This window comes from Tursiops truncatus, chromosome 21 (genome assembly GCF_011762595.2).
Source record: "Tursiops truncatus isolate mTurTru1 chromosome 21, mTurTru1.mat.Y, whole genome shotgun sequence".
NCBI classification, from domain to species: domain Eukaryota; kingdom Metazoa; phylum Chordata; class Mammalia; order Artiodactyla; family Delphinidae; genus Tursiops; species Tursiops truncatus.
Window position 1 is genome coordinate 33,325,730 of NC_047054.1, and position 17,262 is coordinate 33,342,991.

General features: G+C 41.8%; 2 protein-coding genes across 6 annotated transcripts in view; both read left to right on the forward strand.

Annotated features, from left to right (window-relative positions):
* HOOK3 (hook microtubule tethering protein 3) overlaps positions 1 to 11,260 on the forward strand; it is a 129,209-nt gene extending 117,949 nt beyond the window's left edge. For 2 of the 4 annotated variants that reach the window (XR_012328896.1, XR_004524258.2), the window contains 2 exons: positions 9,024 to 9,316; positions 10,501 to 10,987. Coding sequence is in view for 1 of the 4 variants with exons in the window: in XM_073798542.1 (XP_073654643.1) it covers positions 9,024 to 9,087 (64 nt within the window). In the remaining 3 variants the exon portion in view is untranslated. Of the gene's footprint in view, positions 1 to 9,023; positions 10,988 to 11,133 lie in introns of those variants that run through there. The other 2 variants (XR_012328895.1, XM_073798542.1) reach the window with 2 other exon arrangements.
* Positions 11,261 to 12,308: 1,048 nt separating this feature from the next.
* FNTA (farnesyltransferase, CAAX box, subunit alpha) overlaps positions 12,309 to 17,262 on the forward strand; it is a 30,145-nt gene continuing 25,191 nt past the window's right edge. The window contains exons 1-2 of one of the 2 annotated variants that reach the window (XM_033848774.2): positions 12,309 to 12,510; positions 14,497 to 14,582. In XM_033848774.2, coding sequence (XP_033704665.1) covers positions 12,335 to 12,510; positions 14,497 to 14,582 — 262 coding nt within the window. In that variant the 5' untranslated portion in view covers positions 12,309 to 12,334. The remainder of the gene's footprint in view (positions 12,511 to 14,496; positions 14,583 to 17,262) is intronic. The other variant, XM_019921226.3, reaches the window with a different exon arrangement.

Sequence of the window (17,262 nt, forward strand, 5' to 3'; positions counted from 1 at the left end):
ATGATTTTAGGCATCCTCTCTGCTAATGGGTGGGGTTGTGTTCCTGTCTTGCTAGTTGTTTGGCATAGGATGTCCAGCACTGTAGCTGGCTGGTCGTTGAGTGAAGCTGGGTGCTGGTGTTGAGATAGAGATCTCTGGGAGATTTTCGCCATTTGATATTATGTGGAGCTGGGAGGTCTCTTGTGGACCAGTGTCCTGAAGTTGGCTCTCCCACCTCAGAGGCACAGCTCTAACTCCTGGCTGCAGCACCAAGAGCCTTTCATCCACATGGCTCAGAATAAAAGGGAGAAAAAGTAGAGAGAAAGAATTAGTAGAAGTAGGAAGAAAGAAAGAAAGAAAGAAAGAAAGAAAGAAAAGAAAGAAAGAAGGGAGGGAGGGAGGGAGGAAGGAAGGAAGGAGAAAAAGAAAGCAAGAAGATAAAGTAAAATAAAGTAAGATAAAATATAATAAAGTTATTAAAATAAAAAAATAATTATTAAGAGAAAAAAAAACGGATGGATAGAACCCTGGGACAAATGGTGGAAGCAAAGCTATACAGACAAAATCTCACACAGAAGCATACACATACACACTCACAAAAAGAGGAAAAGGGGAAAAAATCATAAATCTTGCTCTCAAAGTCCACCTCCTTAATTTGGGATGATTCGTTGTCTATTCATGTATTCCACAGATGCAGGTACATCAAGTTGATTGTGGAGCTTTAATCCGCTGCTTCTGAGGCTGCTGGGAGAGATTTCCCTTTCTCTTCTTTGCTGTCACATTTCCCAGGGGCTCAGCTTTGGATTTGGCCCCGCCTCTGCGTGTAGGTCGCTGGAGGGCGTCTCTTCTTCGCTCAGACAGGACGGGGTTAAAGGAGCTGCTGATTCGGGGGCTCTGGCTCACTCAGGCCGGGGGTAGGGAGGGGCACGGAGTGCGGGTCTAGCATGTGGCGGCAGAGGCCGGCATGACGTTGCACCAGCCTGAGGCGTGCCGTGCGTTCTCCCCGGGGGAGTTGTCCCTGGATCACGGGACCCTGGCAGTGGCGGGCTGCACAGGCTCCCCGGAAGGGAGGTGTAGAGAGTGACCTGTGCCCGCACACAGGCTTTTTGGTGGCGGCAGCAGCAGCCTTAGCGTCTTATGTCCGTCTCTGGGGTCCATGCTTTTAGCCGCGGCTCCTGCCGTCTCTGGAGCTCCTTTAAGCAGCGGTCTTAATCTCCTCTCCTCTCGCACCAGGAAACAAAGAAGGAAGAAAAAGTCTCTTGCCTCTTCAGCAGGTCCAGACTTTTCCCTAGACTCCCTCCCGGCCAGCCGTGGGGCACTAGCCCGCTGCAGGCTGTGTTCACGCCGCCAACCCCAGTCCTCTCCCTGCACTCCGACCGAAGCCCGAGCCTCAACTCCCAGCCCCGCCCGCCCCAGTGGGTGAGCAGGCAAGCCTCTCGGGATGGTGAGTGCCGGTCGGCACAGATCCTCTGTGCGGGAATCTCCCCGCTTTGCCCTCCGCACCCCTGTTGCTGTGTTCTCCTCCGCGGCTCCGAAGCTTCCCGCCTCCCGCCACCCGCAGTCTCCGCCCGCGAAGGGGCTTCCTAGTGTGTGGTAACCTTTCCTCCTTCACAGCTCCCTCCCACACGTGCAGGTCCCGACCCTATCCTTTTGTCTCTGTTTATTCTTTTTTCTTTTCCCCTACCCAAGTACGTGGGGGGTTTCTTGCCTTTTGGGAGGTCTGAGGTCTTCTGCCAGCGTTCAGTAGGTGTTCTGTAGGAGCTGTTCCACGTGTAGATGTATTTCTGGTCTATCTGTGGGGAGGAAGGTCATCTCCGCATTTTACTCTTCTGCCATCTTCCCGGAAGTCCTCACATTGTAGTTTTGATTTGCTTTCTCTAATAATTAGTGATGTTGAGCAGCTTTTCATGTGCCTCTTGGCCATGTGTATGTCTTCTTTGGGGAAATGTTTATTTAGGTCTTCTGCCTAAATTTTTGGATTGGGTTGTTTGTGTTTTTAATATTGAGCTCCATGAGCTGATTATATATTTTGGAGATTAATCCTTTGTCCGTTGATTCATTTGCAAGTATTTTCTACCATTCTGAGGGTTGTCTTTTCATCTTGTTTGTAGTTTCTTTTGCTTTGCAAAAGCTTTTAAGTTTCATTAGGTCTTATTTGTTTATTTTTGTTTTTATTTCCATTACTCTAGGAGGTGGATCAAAAAAAATCTTACTGTAATTTTTGTCAGAGTGTTCTTCCTATGTTTTCCTCTAAGAGTTTGACAGTGTCCAGTCTTACATTTAGGTCTCTAATCCATTTTGAGTTTATTTTTGTGTATGGTGTTAGGGAGTGTTCTAATTTCATTCTTTTACATGTAGCTGTCCAGTTTTCCTAGCACCACTTATTGAAGAGACTGTCTTTTCTCCATTGTATATCCTTGCCTCCTTTGTCATAGATTAGTTGACCATAGGTGCATGGGTTTTTCTCTGGGCTTTCTATCCTGTTCCATTGATCTATATTTCTGTTTTTGTGCTAGTACCATACTGTCTTGATTACTGTAGCTTTGTAGTACAGTCTGAAGTCAGGGGTCTGATTCCTCCAGCTCCGTTTTTTTCCCTTAAGATTGCTTTGGCTATTTGGGGTCTTTTGTGTCTCCATACAAATTTTAAGATTTTTTTGTTTTAGTTCTGTAAAAAATACCACTGGTAATTGGATGGGGATTGCATTGAATCTGTGATTGCTTTGGGTAGTATAGTCATTTTCACAATGTTGATTCTTCCAATCCAAGAACATGGTATATCTATCCAACTCTCGTGTCATCTTTGATATCTTTAATCAGTATCTTATAGTTTTCTGAGTACAGGTCTTTTACCTCCTAAGGTAGGTTTTCCTAGGTATTTTATTCTTTTTGTTGCAGTGATGAATGGAAATGTTTCCTTAATTTCTCTTTCTGATCTTTCGATGTTAGTGTATAGGAATACAGGAGATTTCTGTGCATTAATTTTGTATCCTGCAGCTTTACCAAATTCATTGATTAGCTCTAGTAGTTTTCTGGTAGCATCTTTAGGATTCTCTATGTATAGTATCATGTCATCTGCAAACAGTGTGAGTTTTACTACTTCTTTTCCAATTTGGATTCCTTTTATTTCTTTTTCTTCTCTGATTGCCGTGGCTAGGACTTCCAAAACTATGTTGAATAATAGTGGCGACAGTGGACATCCTTGTCTTGTTCCAGATCTTACAGGAAATGCTTTCAGTTTTTCACCATTGAGAATGATTTTTGCTGTGGGTTTGTCGTATATAATCTTTATTATGTTAAGGTAGGTTCCCTCTATGCCCACTTTCTGGAGAGTTTTTATCATAAACGGGTGTTGAATTTTGTGAGGAGCTTTTTCTGCATCTATTGAGATGATTGTATGGTTTTCCTTCTTCAATTTGTTTTATGGTGTATCACATTGATTGATTTGCATATATTGAAGAATCCTTGCATCCCTGGGATAAATTCCACTTGATCATGGTGTATGATCCTTTTAATGTGTTGTTGGATTATGTTTGCTAGTATTTTGTTGAGGATATTTACATCTATATTCATCAGTGATATTGGTCTGTGGTTTTCTTTTTTTGTAGTATCTTTGTCTGGTTTTGGTATCATGGTGATGGTGGCCTCATAGAATGAGTTTGGGAGTGTTCCTCCCTCTGCAATTTTTTGGAAGAGTTTGAGAAGGATGGGTGTTAGCTGTTCTCTAAATGTTCGATAGAATTCACCTGTGAAGCCATCTGGTCCTGGACTTTTGCTTGTTGAAAGATTTTTAATCACAGTTTCAATTTCATTATTTGTGATTGGTCTATTCATATTTTCTGTTTCTTCCTGGTTCACTCTTGGAAGGTTATACCTTTCTAAGAATCTGTCCATTTCTTCCAGGTTGTCCATTTTATTGGCATGGAGCTGCTTGTATTGGTCTCTTAGGATGCTTTGTATTTCTGCATTGTCTGTTGTAACTTCTCCTTTTTCATTTCTAATTTTATTGATTTGAGTCCTCTCCCTCTTTTTTTGATGAGTCTGGCTAAAGGTTTATCAATTTTATTTATTTTCTCAAAGAAGCAGCTTTTAGTTTTATTGATCTTTGCTATTGTTTTCTTTGTTTCTATTTCATTTATTTCTGCTCTGATCTTTATGATTTCTTTTCTTCTACTGACTTTGGGTTTTGTCTGTTCTTCTTTCTCTGGTTCCTTTAGGTGTAACGTGAGATTGTTTATTTGAGATTTTTCATGTTTCTTGAGGTAGGCTTGTATAGCTATAAACTTCCCCCTTAGAACTGCTTTTGCTGCATCCCCTAGGTTTTGGATCGTTGTGTTTTCTTTGTAATTTGTCTCTAGGTATTTTTTGATTTCCTCTTTGATTTCTTCAGTGATCACTTGGTTATTTTGTAACATACTCTTTAGCCTCCATGTGTTTGTGTTCTTTACGTTTTTTTCCAATAGCGTTGTGGTCGGAAAAGATACTTGATATGATTTCAATTTTCTTAAATTTACCAAGCTTGGTTTGTGACCCAAGAAGTGATCTATCCTGGAGAATGTTCTATGTGCACTTGAGAAGAAAGTGTAATCTCCTGTTTTTGGATGGAATGCCCTATAAATATCAATTAAATCTATGTGGTGTAGTGTGTCATTTAAAGCTTGTGTTTCCTTATTAATTTTCTGTCTGGATGATTTGCCCGTTGGTGTGAGGTGCTACAGTCCCCCACTATTATTGTGTTACTGTCAATTTCCTCTTTTATAGCTGTTAGCAGTTGCCTTATGTATTGAGGTCCTCCTTTGTTGGGTGCATATATATTTATAATTGTTCTATCTTCTTCTTGGATTGATCCCTTGATCATTATGTAGTGTCCTTCCTTGTCTCTTGTAACATTCCTTAAAGTCTATTTTATCTGATATGAGTATTGCTACTCCAGTTTTCTTTTGATTTCCATCTGCATGGAATAGCTTTTTCCATTCCCTCACTTTCAGTCTGTATGTGTCCCTAGGTCAGAAGTGAGTCTCCTGTAGACAGCATATATATGGATCTTGGTTTTTTAACCATTCAGCGAGCCTGTGTATTTTGGTTGGAGCATTTAATCCATTCATGTTTAAAGTAATTATCTATATGTATGTTCTTATTACCATTTCCTTTAGCATTTGTTGTAGAGCTGGTTTGGTGGTGCTGAATTCCCTTAGCTTTTGCTTGTCTGTAAAGCTTTAGATTTCTCCATTGAATCTGAATGAGATCCTTGCCAGGTAGAGTAATCTTGGTTGTAGGTTCTTTCCTTTCATCACTTTAAATATATCATGCCACTCCCTTCTGGTTTGTAGAGTTTCTGCTGAGAAATTAGCTATTAACCTTATGGGAGTTCCCTTGTATGTTATTTGTCATTTTCCCTTATTGCTTTCAATAATTTTTCTTTGTCTTTAATTTTTGTCAATTTGATTACTATGTGTCTCGGTGTGTTTCTCCTTGTGTTTATCCTGGCTGGGACTCTCTGCAATTCCTGGACTTGGGTGGCTATTTCCTTTCCCATGTTAGGGAAGTTTTCAACTATAATCTCTTCAAATATTTTCTTAGGTCCTTTCTCTCTTCTCCTTCTGGGACCCCTATAATGTGAATGTTGCTGCGTTTAATGTCGTCCCAGTTGTCTCTTAGGCTGTCTTCATTTCTTTTCATTCATTTTTCTTTATTGTGTTCCACGGCAGTGAATTCCTCCATTCTGTCCTCCAGGTCAGTTATCCGTTCTTCTACCTCAGTTATTCTGCTTGTGATTCCTTCTAGTGTATTTTTCATTTCAGTTATTGTATTGTTCATCTCTGTTCATTTGTTCTTTGATTCTTCTAGGTCTTTGTTAAACATTTCTTGCATCTTCTCAATCTTTGCCTCCATGCTTTTTCCGAGGTCCTGGACCATCTTCACTATCATTATTCTGAATTCGTTTTCTGGAAGGTTGCCTATCTCCACTTCATTTAGTTGTTTTTCTGGGGTTTTATCTTGTTCCTTCATCTGGTACATAGCCCTCTGCCTTTTCATCTTGTCTATCTTTCTGTGAATGTGGGGTTTTTTCCACAGGCTGTAGGATTGTAGTTCTTGCTTCTGCTGTCTGCCCTCTGGTGGATGTGGCTATCTAAGAGGCTAGTGCAAGTTTCCTGATGGGAGGGACTGGTGGTGGGTAGAGCCGGGTGTTGCTGTGATGGGAAGAGCTCAGTAAAACTTTAATCCACTGTGATGGGTGGGGCTGGGTTCCCTCCTGTTGGTTGTTTGGCCTGAGGCGACCCAGCACTGGAGGCTACCCAGCTCTTTGGTGGGGCTAATGTCAGACTCTGGGAGGGCTCACGCCAAGGAGTACTTCCCAGAATTTCTCCTGTCAGTGTCCTTGTCCTCATGGTGAGACACAGCCACCACCCCCCCCCCCCTCGCCTCTGCAGGAGACCCTCCAACACCAGCAGGTAGGTCTGGTTCAGTCTCCTATGGGGTCACTGCTCCTTCCCCTGGGTCTTGATGTTCACACTACTTTGTGTGTGCCCTCCAAGAGTGGAGTCTCTCTTTCTCCCAGTCCTGTCAAAGTCCTCTAGTCAAATCCCACTAGCCTTCAAATTCTGACTCTCTAGGAATTCCTCTTCCTGTTGCTGGACGCCGAGGTTTGGAAGTCTGACGAGAGGCTCAGAACCTTCACGCCAGTGGGTGGACTTCTGTGGTATAAGTGTGCTCCAGTTTGTGAGTCACCCACCCAGCAGTTATGGGATTTGATTTTATTGTGATTGCACCCCACCTACCATCTCATTGTGGCTTCTCCTTTGTCTTTGGATGTGGGGTATCTTTTTTGGTGAGTTCTAGTGTCTTCCTGTCGATGATTGTTCACCAGTTAGTTGTGATTCTGGTGCTCTCGCAGGAGGGAGTGAGCGCACATCTTTCTACTCCGCCATCTTGATCCGATCACTCCACTGCCTTGTGCCTCTGTCTTACTTATGACTGGGCTCCACTCAGCCACTGCTTTACTGTCTGTTATGACTGTCCTGACTCAGCTGGGCACAGCCTCAGGTGCTTCGTGGTGGTGGAGCCAAAAGACAATCACAGGCTCCTGGTTCTGGTTCTCGATTAACCAATCTTCATGTGCTTTCTCCCTTCCTGCCCTCCCCTCCTGTTTTCTCCCTCTCTGTCTAGCTCACATGTTTCTAGTACTAGCTCCTGGAGTGCAACCAGGGCTCTGAAAGTACCAACCTCCCTGATTGTAGCCAAGAGAGAAAATGTTGAAGCTTAAAGAGCATTGGGGGAAGTTGAAAGCTCAAGCGTTTAACACAATTCCCAGGCACCTAATCATTATCAAACTTATGGGTAAACTCTGGAAGAGTGCAGTCAAACTGAGAGCATCATGTAGCTAGTGACGGCCCTACCAATGAAAAGCTCATATCAATAATTCCCAATAAGTCAAAAACAGATGATGAATGGTACACATGAATGAGATAAATTTTGTGATAGGTAAAATATACCTCAATAAAAAACTGATGAACAATTTGCACTACAACTTATATCACTTGTTAAGTAGTTTTATTTACACACACATTGTGATTTAGTTTATTTGTATAATAAATGGTAATTTTAAAAAAATTGTTCATTGATTGGTTGATTTCTGTATTTAGCACAACATACTGATTGCTGATCAACCCTGCCTACACTCTCCCACTAGCACTGTGGCATCTTAACTTTCCCCAGAAACCCTGATGACATAGCAGCAGTCTGTACTGTGGACTCATTGAGCCGTCGTTTTCAACCTGGGCTGCACCTTAGAATTATGGGGGGAGCTTTTAAAGTATGCTGATGCCAAGCCCTCACCCTCAGCCAATGAAATTAGAATCCCTGAGGCTGGGGCTCAGTCACTGGAGTTTCATTAAAACTGTCCACGTGATTCTAAGATGCAGCCAGGGTTAAGAAATACTGGACAGAGGAAGGCACCCTTTGAAACTGGGGAGGCAGGCATGGGTTTCATGAGTGTCCATTTCCTAACTGTCACCCTTCTCCATGTTCTGTAACAAGTGCGTCAGGCCTGGCTCAGGTTCTCACTTGTAAAGTGGAGAATCAACAATTGCCCTGCTTCTCCATAGGGTTTTTTTGGTCTCAAATGAGACAGCATTTGTGTGTCCTTATGGATATTCGTCCAGATCCCATCTGTCCCTCGTCTGGGGTGATGACTTTCTTCTACCCTGTCTTACAGTTTCCCTTCTCTGGCTTTCATTTTTCTGATCGTATTTTCACCAAGCATCTGTAGACTGCTTCTGATATCCTCAGGGATTGGTAAGAAGGCAGGAGTGTTGGTGCACAATTCAAAGCACATCGCAAGGATCTAGAAGACAATGACAGGTTTAGAACATCCATGTGCTGACAGGTATCCAGCTGTTTTGAAAGAGGATCAGCCAGTCTTTTTTTTACTCAGATTTTATTCTTATTTGTACTGGTTTGATGGGAGAGCTAATGGTGTAGGGTACCTATCTTGAAATAGTGGCAGCAGTCATTGATTTTCCTTTCCTATAACTGACAACTTTAAAGAATATGTTCTGGGACTTCCCTGGTGGTGCAGTGATTAAGAATCCGCCCACCAATGCAGGGGACACGGGTTCGAGCCCTGGTCCAGGAGGTCCCACATGCCACAGAGCAACCAAGCCTGTGTGCCACAACTTCTGAGCCTGCACACTAGAGCCCGCAAGCCACAACTACTGAGCCCACGTGCCATAACTACTGAAGCCCGTGTGCCTAGAGCCCGTGTTCCCTAACAAGCCACCGCAATGAGAAGCCCGCGCACTGCAACAAAGTCCCAACGCAGCCAGAAATAAATAATAAATAAGTAAATTTATTTTTTAAAAAAGAATATGTTCTGTGATTTATTAGAGTTTGGAGGAGTTATTAGGTTATTGCGGTTTGGAGAGATACATATCAAAGGATCAGGAAGGACAGAGAAGCTGTATTGTAGCCCAGAAAGATCTATATCCATTCAATACTAAAATTTGCCAAATAAATATGACTCTGTTTTTTTTTTTTCTTTTAAAGCCACCAGAAATATATGCATGGATGTAAATCCATAGGGAAAGAACACAGTGAACAACTGAACTAAATCAGGATTGGATGGTCAAAGGGAGTTTTGTCTACTCTGATCAAAAGGAACTGTCACCTTGGAGTCATTCTTAACTATTTTTGGGTCTTGCATCCTCCATCCAGTTAAGCTGTCAGCAAATCCTATCAGATTAACCTTCAAAGAACATCCAGAATCCATACACTGCTCATCACCTCCAACTGAACTGATACAGTCCATTGTTTTCTAAAATTGTTGACCACGACCTACGGTAAGAAATACATTTTACAACATGACCCATTACACCTGAACATATATAAGTTTAAAAAAACTTCACCAGGGTTTCCCTGGTGGCGCAGTGGTTGAGAGTCTGCCTGCCGATGCAGGGGACACGGGTTCGTGCCCCGGTCTGGAAAGATCCCACATGCCGCAGAGCGGCTGGGCCCGTGAGCCGTGGCCGCTAAGCCTGCATGTCCGGAGCCTGTGCTCCGCAACGGGAGAGGCCACAACAGTGAGAGGCCCGCGTACTGCAAAAAAAAAAAAAAAAAACTTCACCAAAAATTACTTTCTTCTTCTAAATGCACTGTGCACTATTTTCTATTCCACTGTATTTCAGTTTTTGAAATACTCATTAAACACGCCAAAAAATGCTGGTCATGGAATCAGATACTAAGATGGAACTTGGGACCAACACCCGTGTGGTCAAACTGCAAGGCCTGTGAGGTCTCAGCCTCCCAGGTGGAAGCCGTGTGGCACCTGTCAGTGATCCCCGTCAGGCTGCGATGGCTGGGCCCTCATACCTAAGAGGCCCTCTGTCTCTTAGCAGTCCATTGTGGGCTGTCCTCAGGCCACGCAGGAGGCTGGCTGCTGACTGCACTCCCCAAAGCTGGGCAGCAAGTTCCTCCTTGGAGGAGGACTGGTGGGTCACCTTGTCCACCATAGGACCCACTAAAATGACTTTATGATCGATCAGTGAATTGTGAAGCATAATTTAAACACTTTGACCTTTTGCCTGGACTGCTACAATAGCTTTACACTCATCTGTTTCCATTCTTGCCTTTCTACTTTGTGTATTTCACACATGGTAGCCAAAATAATCCTTTAAAAATGTAAATCACATGTCCCTCCTTTACTCAAAACCTTCCACTAATTTCCACTTAAAATCAAATCCCATAAATGTTAATTAGCACATTAAAAGATGCTCAACATCACTAATCATTAGGGAAATGCAAAGTGAAGATACCAGTTCACATTCATTCAGATGGTTATCAAAACAAAACCAGGAAACAAGCATTGGTGAGTATGGGAAGAAACTGGAACCCTTGCACAGATGCTGTGGAAAACTGTTCCCAAAAACTTAAACATAGAATTACCGTATGTCAAGCAATCCCACACTGGGTAAATACCCAAAAGTGAAAGCGGGGTCTCTAACAGGTATTTCATTATTCTCAACAGCCAAAAGGTGAAAGCAACCCAAATGTTCATTATCAAATGATTGGATAAACAAAATGTGGCCTATACATACAATGGAATATTATTCAGCCTTTAAAAAGGAAATTCTGACACGTGTTACAACGTGGATGAACCTGGAGGACATTATGCAAACTGAAATAAGCCAGACACCAAAGGACAAATACTGTATGATTCTACTTCCATGAGGACCTAGAATAGTCATACTCACGGAGACAGAATGTAGAATAGTGGTTACAAGGGGCCGGGGCGGGATTGGGTGGGGAATGGGGAGTGTTTTATGTGGACAGAGTTTCAGTTGGGAAGATGATAAAGTTCTGGAGATGGATGGTGGCCATGGCTGCACATCAATGTGAATGTACTTAACATCACCGAACTATATACTTAAAAATGATTAAAAAGATAAGTTTCATGTTATGACTATTTTTTACCACAATAAAAATAATAATAAAAATCCAAATCCTTACCATGATCCTTGGCTGCTTCTTCAATCTTATCACCCTCCAGTTCCTTCCCTTCACTCACAGGCCTTCAGCCCTGCTGGCATCCTTGCCGAACCAAGATCGCACCAAGCACGCACTTCCTGTTCTCTGACTGGTATGCTTTTTCCTCTCACAGGTCTCTGCTCAAACAGCCCCTGAAAAGCCTTCCTGAAAATCTACTGCTGAAGGTGAAAAATAATTTTCCTTCCACCCTTCTGAGTTCTTGGTTGAAACCCCAGTAATAAAAGACAGATTAACAAGAGAAAAACAAAAAGAGGTTTATTAACATGTATACCTCGTGTATACCTAGAGAAAATAGAAAAATACGTAGAGATACCCAGAGAAAAATTAGCAACTCCCTGAGATGGCTTAGAACTCAGGCTTAAATACCACCTTAATAAGGAAAGGGGATGGGAGATGAAGGCCTCTTGGGGGAGAGTAAAAGGTTTTTAGGAACGATGAACGGGCCCTTAGAAGAACAGGTTGGGGATGTGACAATTTGACAAAACTTGTCAGGGTGTGGCATCCACTTCCACTCTTGAAACTCCCAGGGAGGGAACTTAACGGCAATTGAGTTCCTTTTGGAGGGTCTGTCTTTAGAAATGTAAGGGAGTTCGGAGAAGCTTCTCCCCACATTTACTGTTTTTCAAGTGCCAACAGCTCAAAATAACCAAAACACCAAAGCAGCATCTGTGGAGTGGCATGTCCTGTACTCCTACATACATATTTTGGGGCGTATTCTGCTATCCTCCCCTAGAATGCAAAGCCCGTGACTGCAGAGCTTATTTTGTGCCATGAGCAAGCCCGGCATATACTAGGTAGTCAGTGTTAAACGTTTACCTTTCCTATAATGTATACCCATATTCCTTGCATAATTAGAACTTTAATTTCAAAAGACTAAAATCCTGGATTACTGAAATTCTGCGGTATAAACTCAGCATCCAAAAGAAAAAAAAAAAAAAAATGTGTGCAAGGAGCGTAAATGCCCTTGGATGGCTAACGCGGAGCACGGGCGCGAGCTGCTTATCCAGGGCTCCCAAGCTTCTCCCGCCGACACTAACAACTAACAACACTAGTGCGTTCCGAAGCACCAGCTACAAGCGTTCGGACAGGCCTGCGGACAGGACGAGTGGGAAATCTGGTGCCCCAGGTGGCGTGATGCAGCCCGAAGTGCAGAACCGCGCCCAACAGGGACGGCCAGGCCAGGGTGCAGGCGCGGGCGCTGGGCACTCCGGCCCGCGTCTCTATGGTAGGAGCGGAAAAACCGGAAGTAGCCGTGAGAGGGGCGGGGCAGGGGCGGGGCCTCCGGCACCTCCTCCGCTGGGAGCCGAGGAGAGATGGCGGCCGCCGACGGCGTCGGGGAGGCTGCGCAGGGCGGGGAGCCAGGTCAGCCGGAGCCGCCGCCGCCCCAGCCGCATCCCCCTCCGCCCCAGCTGCCGCAAGAAGAGGCGGCGGCGTCCCCTATGGACGACGGGTTCCTGAGCCTGGACTCGCCCACCTATGTCCTGTACAGGTAACGCCCACGGCATGGTCGCGGGGCGGGAGGCCCTCCCCCGCGCGCGGCGCTGCACGGGGCGCGGCTGCGGCAGAAGCTAGCGCGTCCTCGCCGTCCGGCGGCCGGGAGCGGCGGGGTGGGGCCCGCTCTGTCACCGTTCTGGGCGGTGGAGGTTCCGGAACCCACAGCGCTGGCCTGCTGTAGTCCGAATGCCAAAGGGCTTGGGTGCAGTCGGACCGCAAAGAAGGTCCAGATTGGCTCGCTTTAGAAACGGGGCTTCCCGTGGTTTGTTCTGCGGAAACGGAGAGAGCTAGCGTAAGATCTTTAGGGACCGGGACGTTTTCATTCAGTGTTTCTAGCGCCCAGCGTCAGCCAGGCACCGAGTTAGGCTGTAAGGATGAGACTATGAGAATTCAACTCCGTTACGCATCCCCTCGTCGCCTCGTGCTTAGTGCAAGCCATGTGCAGTGTCGGGTACTGCTGTAACTTTCTCACCTTTCCTCTCCATCTTTGCCACCACCCAGTCCCGTCCCCGTTAGTTCTTTGCTTTCTATTGGTCATGCTGGTTCCCCAGCTGCATTTTGAACCTGCAGAGACGACTGAGAAGTCCTTACTTTTCTCATGTCTTATTTTTTCTTCTGTAGTTCTAGGTAAACTCATTAGATGACTGATTTGCGTAGGTTGTTTATGAATTGAGTGAAAGCCACTATGCACATTTCGTTCTTGGAGTTTACAGTGTTAGTGATTTCAGTTGGTTGAGGTGGCCCCATAGCCCTCAGACCTCCTCTCTGAACTGTGAAATACTCGGGTTCTTCCCTTGACTGTGTCCTATTTCCCTGTGCCTAAAGGACAGCGGTACCATTCTCATGCCACTCCCCATATAGGTCTCACACCTCGAGTAATTGTTTCCCCTGGATTTCTCCTTGTATAATGGGCACAATTTTAGGATTTGTCTAGATACCACAGAATTTTTGCTGTCAATAGCTGATGAGTACAGAGAACTGAAAAATGGGTAATAGGAAAAGAATGTAAGTAAAAGAGTGGTTAACGAAAATTTGGTCACACTGAGCAGTTTACACAGCAGTGTCTATAGGCACCCAGTGTTGCCACTGTAATTTATTTTAGCATTGATAATGAGAAGTAGTATTCATTGAATACTTATTGTATGTATTTATTATATGCTACATTTATAACATATAGCATATATATTTAAGCATACAGTAATACTATATAGTACATTTAGTGTATTTCCTGTATAATATTGTATATGCTAACTGTGTGTGTTAGGGTATATATAGTATAATAGTGTATATGTAGTATAATACTATGTATTATATGCTTACTATTATGCATATTTTAAGAGCTTAACATATTATCTCACTTAAACCTCCAAGTAGCCTTCTAAGGTTGGTTGGTAATAGTATCATCTCCATTTTATAAAGGAAGAAATTGAGGCCCAGAGAGGTTAAGTAACTTCCTCAGGATCCCACAGCTAGTTAAGTGGTAGAGCCAGTGTTCCACAGATTCCAGACTCTACTGACCACCTGGACCACCTCTCAGTGTACAAAAATGATAGTGATTACTTTTACTTTTAAATATCACTTTCTAGTTATTCAGAGTATTCAAATAAAAAATTGTTATTCAATTTTTTTTAAACTGTTGACTGATTCCAAAGAGCCTTATTAGACCAATGAATTAGATTGATTTCCAATTTAAAACTATTGTGTACTTGCTACAAAAACCTGCTTTTGCATTTATGTAAAAACTTTAAATTTGAAAACTATTGACTTATTAACTTTAATTGGAAAATTATTCATTTTATTTTTCTTTTACTTAAAAGTTTAATATGTAAAACAAAGTGGCAACACTTGGTCTTGAAGAATCCAACCATGGTTACATTATTTGTAAGTTAAAGTGTAATTGTTGCCTTTTTAAAAAAACATCAGATTTCTTCTTTTCCTTACACGCTTGAATATAATCACTGAAAAATATATGTATTTTCAGGGACAGAGCAGAATGGGCTGATATAGATCCAGTGCCGCAGAATGATGGCCCCAATCCAGTGGTCCAGATCATTTATAGTGAAAAATGTAAGTTTATTTTTTATTAGGGAAAGGTCTGTAAGTCAAACTTAGTAGCAAAGTTGAAATTCACAACTATGTGACTAGATAGATGACAGATTTTTGTCTAATAAAGATCTAAGTGACTTAAGCTAATCTTGTGGGGTTTTGTAATTTATTTTCATGATTAAAAGTTTTATTTTGTCCAAAGAGTGGACGTATTTTAAGTTTAAATAATGAATGTTACATTATAATACATAGTAACTACTGTGTGATTGTGCTTTTCATTTAGTGTTTAATCTGCACATGAGATACAACAGAAATGATTTACTGTTTTATTTAGAATAAACTTTGGTTGTTGAAACATGAGCATTTTGAAATATATTTTAGCTGTGAAATGTTAGGCTCAGCTGGAATATATTACTGATAGTGAGTGGATTATTTTCTTTGACAAAGTATTCTTTCATAATGAATGTGAAATGCTTTGTAAATTGAAGGCCATGCAAATGTTAATTGTTAGTTGTTCTTCTAGGAAAGGGTAAACAAAATGGAATGCAAGTTTTGTAGTTTTATGTATATATTTCTTTCAGTTAAGGCTCTGTTATCCAAGATCATTCCTCTTTTACAGAAAGCGATTATTATTTTTTCTGATTATGAGATAATGTCAAGAATGTAAAGAAAGAATAATAGTGTGAGGGTTTGCCTTATCAAATATGAAAGTGTACTACTAAACTTAATAATTAACATGTGGAACTGGTGCAGAAATAAATAGATTAATAAAGAAACTAAAAATAGGTCATCAGTATAGGTGGGACCTCAATATTTGCTAAAAAGGACATTTCATATCTGTATGAAAAAGATGGATTAATCAAGTAATGGTTTTGTAACAGTTGTCTGTGGATTTGAATATAAACAGAATTGTATCCCTATCTCATATCTTACATGAAAATAAATTACAGATGAATTAAAGTCCTAAAGCAAAACTGTAAACATACTAAAGCAAATAGAATAATCTTTCATTCTTAGGGTAAAGAAGGCATTATTAGGCAAGATGTAAAACTCCAAATTGATTGAGGAAAAGATCAGAAGGTATAACTGCATGAACCTGCAAAACTTCCAAACTGGTGAGAGATATTATATGTGAAGAGTTAATTCACTAGAAGAAATAGAAATATCTATGAAGAGATGTTAACCTCACTAGTGATCTGAGAAATGAAAACCACAACTTTTCCAGATTCATAAGGTACCTTTTGAAAACTGACACAGTCATTCATTTCTCTTTAGTTAAAAATAATAAAACCTTTTTTTTCAGGGTAAAAAAAAAAAATCAATATTTTTAATTCTTAAATATATCATTAGGGGCTTCCCTGGTGGCGCAGTGGTTGGGAGTCTGCCTGCCGATGCAGGGGACACGGGTTCTTGCCCCGGTGCAGGAAGATCCCACATGTCGCTGAGCGGCTGGGCCCGTGAGCCGTGGCTGCTGAGCCTGCGCATCCGGAGCCTGTGCTCCGCAACAGGAGAGGCTGCAACACTGAGAGGCCCGGGTACCGCAAAAATAAATAAATAAATAAATAAATAAATAAATATCATTATTACAAACCACAAAGGAAAAGAGAGAAATAATGACCCATTGATCAAAAATTGATAAATGATTATATCAGAATTTTAAATTTGTGCAACAGAAGACACCATGAATAAGTTAAAAAGCAAACAGCAGTGTAGGAGAAGATGTATAAACAGAGGATCGATATTCAGAACCTTATAAGGAATTCCTACGAAAGGTTAAAGAAACAGGGAAACTAATCAAAAAATAGACAAAGGGTATGAACTTGTAGTTCATAGAAGAAAAAATTTCGTTAGCCATTAAATAGGGGGACAATCCATTATCATTAGGAATGGAAGATAATTTTAAACTGTTTTATGATATCAGATATTGAGACATACGAACAGATCCGTGCTTTTCAGATGGTAGTTTTCATATGTTTAGCCATTTTAGAAAGCACTATTGCGTGTATATTTAGTAAAACTAGAAAATGCTCATATCTTACAACCTTGAAATGCTGCTTCGCATGATACATTCTGGGTTCACTCTGGCTTATGGCATCAGAAGACATGTACTAGGAGGCTGAGAGCACAGACTTCAGAGCCAGACCACCTGGTTCAGATTCTAACTGCACCACTTTACTGACTCTGTAACCTTGGACAAGTTATTTAACCTCTCATTATCTCTGTCTTCTTCTGTGTAAAATGAGGACGATAGTAGTAACTACTTTATAGAGTGAGTGAGGTATACACATGAAATAAGAGAACAGTGGCTGACTCATAGTAAGCACTGTGTGTGATAGCTGTTACAATTCACAGCATTTTTTGGAAGAACAAAATATTGGAAACCAGCTGTATATTTGTGTTTTGGAGAATAGATAAATGTATCGTTGTCATACAGCTGTGTGCTACATAACCAATAAGAGGATCTAGATCTGTTATAATAGGGACAGATTGCAGAAACAGTGTTGAGTGAAAAAAAGGCACATAAGTTTTAGACACTTTGAGTATGACAGTATATTAAATTTGTAATTTTTAATTAACAGACTTTTAATATCAAAAAATCTAATGAATATAAAATTCTATTTATATAATCCCAAATTTATTTATGACCCTAAATTATATAGGGTCATATAGCCCTAAGACTGAGTATCCTAGTCCCACTTAT